Here is a 6,000-nt window from a genome sequence, read left to right on the forward strand (position 1 = left end):
CTTACACTTGAAATAGTTAAATGAAAGAGGAAAATTATTTAATATATTGATAGAGATTAAATATTTATTTAAAGCAAACAGAAACAAAAATTCCAAAATAACAAAAACGTTGTCATAGTGAAAAAAAGAACAATGTCTAATGATAATTTGCATTCATAACTCACACTCTATTAAAAAAAAAACTCAAAACCACAAGTTTTAAAATACAATAAGGTTTAAGAATGGTGCACGGACTTTGTGATGAGGAAAGTTTTGATGATAGAACTTTTTACTTGTGCTTTTGTTGAGTTGTGGTTCTCTGCTTGCAAGTAAAATCAAGGCTAATTTTATCTCACTCTTTGCATGAGCATGGATTTCAATAATGTCCAATATCCTTCAACAGGGTTCTAGCATATCTTCCTATTTCAAGTATTTTGTAACATGGTCATAATCCACTTAAACCAATTTCTTTAAATTTCCACACAACATATTTTGTCAATTCCCCAGTTTTGACTTTGAGTAAATATTTCCTTCTTTCCAGCACCATCTTTTGAGAAATCACTCTGCTTTTCTTAAAACTAAAGTAGGTTTTGGGGGTTTTTAGTACTTGTTTTGCCTAATCAGATCTTTGACACACATGCCTGCCTACCAAAAAATGTGTCTCATGAGCTGCCTTTCCTCTGCCCCAGTGTTTTACCTTCTGTTAAAAATAGATTTATGTTGATTCTGTTGCTTCCATTCTTTCAGACATCTTGCTGTGGGCTGAAATCTGTTTCCTTTGGGTTTGCCATGAGAAACAGACAATTAGTAGATACCTCCCTCTGTGCTCAGAGCCAGACATCTGATGATATATCCCATGCATTTCACTGTAGTAGAACAAGTTAATCTTTTATTTCTCTCAGATACGTGTTGTGCTCATTGTTTAACTTCTGGATAAACAGAATCTTTCTTAGTTCATTTCAGACAACTTAAAATTCATAAGACTAGGAATTCAGGTATTGTTTTGTTTTATTTTCTGTTATTAAACACTGCCTTGTAATAAGACATTCCTACAAGATTCCTCAGACAGGTTTTGAACAGTGTATTGCTCTTTGGGACATCGAATCAAGCAAAGCAGAAATTTACTGAAACATTTAACAGCTATTATGAATAAAAAAGGCATATGCATACTATTCCCTAATAAAAAACCAGAAAGCAAAGCCAAACTGGAATCATGATTGAGAGCTATTATGCCCAGGAGACACTATTACAGGAACATCTCAGTAAACCATACATATTTTTGACAGCTATATTTTTTGACAGCTAATTACTGGCAGAAGGGAATCAATGATTTTCAAGACCTTTTTCAATGAGATCACATTCAAGAGGGTGGGGACTCTTTTGCCAAATCCTCAGAGTTTTCACTAAGTCTTAAAAGACCTGTAAGTTATTAATGATGTTACATTGTGTGATCCATGAAAATTAAACTGTAGAACTTTCTAATGATAACTTCCATTACCTCCTGCACTATAAGAAATTCTTTACCTATGTCTTGGCATAATCTCCAATAATAGCTGTGTTCTTTGGTATACAATTGAATTTACATTTAGAAAAGGCATTAAAAAGAGTTTAATTGAGATTTAAAAGTCAAGCAAAAAGCTTGACTGTATAAGTGTTTCACAGTATCCTAGCCAACACATACCTCTTTTCTGTCTTGGGTCAAGTAATTTGGTTTCTTTGTCTTATTGAAGAACTGCATTTTGAGCAGCACTGATGTTCTTATCATGTGTTTTTTTGGCTTTATAGAAAAGGAAAGTTAATATGGATTGCTTTAAAAGCAGAGAACCTCAGTGCTCATAATAAAATAACTATACATTACTTAAAAAAAAAACCTGTTGTTCTACACTGTGACCTATATGAAACGTATATATGTTATAGACTTAAATTACAGATTGTTTTATTTTTGTGTTACCATGATTCCTCTTTTTTTTCTGATAGGAAGCTGCCACTAAAGGAAGAAAATGGCAAAGAAGCTTTAAATCCAGAAACCATAGAAATCAAAGTTGCTAATGACATCATCCAGTCAAAAGAAGATGATAGCAAAGCATAATAAGATAAACTACAGCTGTCTGGATAATGCATTTGGATTGAAGTAATCCTGTGACCAAAACTTTACAGCTGACCTTAATTTCTTGGGAAACTTAAGCTTGGAATAGTTAGTACATGTGTACATATGATGAAACAGTTCCTGTCTACAGTTCTTTTCTATTTTTTTTTTTTGTTGTTGTTGTTAATGTTTTTAGTATGAATTTTTGCTGACATCAAGTCCCATGCTATAAATTTGAAAAATCTGCAGAATAGGAAGTATAATTTATTATATGAAAAAAAGTGTGTCTACTTAGAAGAAAAAGTCTAAAGCACCCCTAACCACAAACAGCATATCAGGCCTCTCCAGATCTTACAGTGCAAGCTACATACATAAAGTGCCATATGATAATGTATTTATTTCCATTTATAATAAAATGAAATTTTAGGTCATCTTTAAAAAAAACAAATACCCAACTAAACCAGTCTCAGTATAATGTTTAAGACCTTAGCTCTGCCTGACATTCAATAGTCATTCCAGCTGTGATTATCACTTGAGGCAATCAAAAAAACCCAAAACTCTTCAACACAGAACCAGGTCCCACTGCAGTTTCTGCTGGCTTCTTCAATATTTTTTTTTTTTTAAAAAAAAAGCTAGTACCCACAATATACAAACTTAAATAAAATTGGCTAAATATTTCACAACAGTCTATTGGCCTCATCCTAACTACAAGAATGTGATTCTGAAAGGCTCCAGGACTTTCAATGCTTCAGGTTTTCTATATGAAAGTTTTGAAAGTTACACGTAAACTAAAATGCAGCGAAGGTGTAAAAAGCAAACTGGTTTTTAATCATAATCTTCACTTCAATATTTGTCCTAACATATTTATACATACAGGGTATTCATTTTTGTCTTAGTTCAAACTATTCAGATAAGGGATAAAACCGTAGTTTAGTGAAGTAAATACATTTTCTCCCCAAATCAGTATAAAAAATATGAAACTTGGACTTTTTGAATCAGGACTTTTCCCTTTATGATTTCATACCCTTTGTCTTAAGTACAATGTGAGAACAGATGGAAAGGCGACTTTGTCTGAGCAGTTTGGAACAATTTTAAATTATTAACTAATGCAATCTTATATTCATTCAAATACTTTTTTTTTCATGTCAAGCTTTCTTTAAGAGATTCCTTTTTATTATTCTGATCAATATTCCCAACCAGGAAATTTGACTGATTTATTTGATCTGAAATTCATTCATATGAATTAATCATTAATTTAGTGGTGTCACTAACTGGAGCAATATAGTTTGTTTCCATTCCAGCATCGTGTATCCACACCTATCAAACTCTTCAAAGCCTTGCTTTGAAAGAAGTAGATAAACCATATAGAAAACTAGACATATAGGAAAATTCTACCTGTCAGGAGTAACTGGTAGAGTAAGTTGTGAATTTTCCTCATCTAAGTCATGCATGAGGTTTAAGTGTACTTTTACTCATCAAATTGTGTTTTCTCCATGCTATATCTGAATTTTGATCTTATTTGAAGTCTTTGTACTTTTTGACTTTTGTTCAGTAAAACTGAAAGTGAAATGCAAAAGGATCTCCTTAAATTTGAGGAAAATATCATAATAACCTTCTTGCCAATCCAAGTTTAAGTGCATTTGAAAGAGCTGAGGAGAACATATTTATATTTAATTCTTAGATATTTCTTATTTTTCAAAACCAAGTTATTTTATGAGTTTTTTACAACTTTTCCTCACTTTGAGAAATATCTAAAATGAACCAAGGAGTTGAGGACAGAGGCATACTGCTGGTGTGGCTAGGATAGGAGGCCAAGTTCCCACAAAATCAGTACCAAAGTGAAAAAAATGGGTAAGAGGGGATGACAATATGGGATGAAAGTCATGGAAGATAATTAAAAACTGCTGAAAAGAAGTATCTCTAAATGCTGAGGCACTAATTCTGGGTGAAGGAAAGATGAAGACTTTCCTTTATGAGCTCTCAATGTTGCTCCCACATACTGGGCAGGCAGTACTACCAAATAGCTGCTTGAAATTATCAGATTTCTGATAATTTCTAATCAGATTAGAAATTATATTTAAATTGATAATTAGGAGAACAGTTGTCTCATTTATCTATATGGATTTATAGTCTTTCCAGAAAGTATGTATTTGCAGCTGGGCTTTCTTCTATCAAAATGCAAAGAAGGAACCTGGACAACTCCAGCAGCTGAGAATAATGTGGTTGGTGTGGCTTGAACATCCTCTCACACAGTATTTTTACGGGATGAGGATGAAGATGGTAGACATAGTTTCCTCTTCCACCTGCTGTGACAAATTTGGATGGTACCATTCAATCTTCTCTACACAAACAGTGTTTTTTCTGAAGCTAGCCTGATCATTTCCACAAGAAGGTGCCTATACATTGCAGCAGAACTAACAGTGTCTAGGCTCAACTGCAGATGCATTTCAAATTTTAATACTTCTTAGTTGAACTTGCACAAAGACAATACAAAAAAAAAAAAAACAAACATGGTTTAACAGTTCTATTTTAGTGGTTTATTTTGTTTTTTTAGTTTTTGGGCTTTTTTCCTGGAATGGCCTCTAATTACAGTGTGAAGGGATTAGAAGATTTAAGAGGTCTTGTCAGCACATTTATTGCTAATACACCTGTGCTACTCTTTACAAGCAAAATATATTGCAGTATTATTTCAATACTGGAAGCAAAAGCATTTCCCACTATACTGCATTACAAATCAAAAGCTGTTTCCAGGAGTATTTAATTTCTTCTTGCTGTTATGTCTCTTGGCAGTTGATCTGTGTGAGGGCTGAGAATAAAACAGCTCTAAATTTCTGATGGACTGTCCAAGCACACCTTTTTGGTCTGTGGATTAATAGGTTATCTCTTGTGCTTTAACACTGTGCTGTGCAGGAGAAAACCAAACTCTCACTATGAAAGAATGCTGAAAACACTGATATTTCAAAATAGTTCCAAATATTTCCAAATGAGGAAATAATTTGTGCATTGTAATTTGTAAGATATATGTAGAACTGGAATAACAACACTTGTTTATTTTCTTTTCCTATTCTAGATTTAAAACAAAACAAAACAAGCAAAAACAGGTATCTGTATAAATGTCACTTTTACTGTCAAAAAGTAATTTTAAGTGTTAGTATGAAATGTCAGAAGAGTTGACAAAATATAACTATTTGTAAAAGTAATCTGAATTGTTACACTAACATACTCCAGGGACCAAGGTGGGAGGGAGCCATTGAAATTAGTACTGAACAAAATGTGGCAGTGACAATCTCTTTTCAAAAAAAAAACAAACAAAAAACAAAAAGGAGTAAAATTAAGTAAAATTACTTAAAGCTCCTTGTTATTTTTTTGGTTTTTTAGTGGACTTGAGTTCTGATTTACCACAATAATAACAAATTTTTAATTAATATTTTACAATTTAGTAATCAAACGTACCCTGGAGAGGTTTTTCCTGGTTTTGTTTGTTTATTTGCCTTTTTTGACTTACAAGGTTTTTTTGTGGTTGCAGAAATATTTGCTATTCTGGTGATGCTAATGCCTAATGTGACAAAGATTAATTTATTCTGGCCTCAGTCTTGCAAGAAATTTTGTGTGGTTGAACCCACCCCTTATATGGCACCAGCCTGACATTAGTGGGGTGGATGTGAGTGGGAAGATGGATGCAGTTTCATAAGAGACCTTGCAGGACTGGGCCTACTTTCTATCTCTTCATAGATATCTATAACGTAGTTACACCGTGGCCATCATCTACAAAGGCTGTTTGACATCAGTCCCTGGCGCAGTAAATCCCAACTGCTGTCTTCAGCCTCTGCATTGATGTTCATCCAAAAAAAAGTGGCTTTCTTTTCATGATGGTAATTAGTTTGATTATTTATTTAAGTGCCAATCATCAAACTGTAGTATAATCATCATGACAT

At 33.2% G+C, this 6,000-nt stretch overlaps 1 protein-coding gene across 1 annotated transcript in view; it reads left to right on the plus strand.

Annotated features, from left to right (window-relative positions):
- The window catches only part of NCAM2 (neural cell adhesion molecule 2), a 171,229-nt gene extending 169,161 nt beyond the window's left edge, over positions 1-2,068 (plus strand). Inside the window, exon 18 of the mRNA XM_041469268.1 lies at positions 1,957-2,068. Coding sequence (XP_041325202.1) covers positions 1,957-2,068 — 112 coding nt within the window. The remainder of the gene's footprint in view (positions 1-1,956) is intronic.
- Positions 2,069-6,000: the final 3,932 nt, after the last annotated feature.

This window comes from Pyrgilauda ruficollis, unplaced genomic scaffold, assembly GCF_017590135.1.
Source record: "Pyrgilauda ruficollis isolate IOZ18807 unplaced genomic scaffold, ASM1759013v1 scaffold102, whole genome shotgun sequence".
NCBI classification, from domain to species: domain Eukaryota; kingdom Metazoa; phylum Chordata; class Aves; order Passeriformes; family Passeridae; genus Pyrgilauda; species Pyrgilauda ruficollis.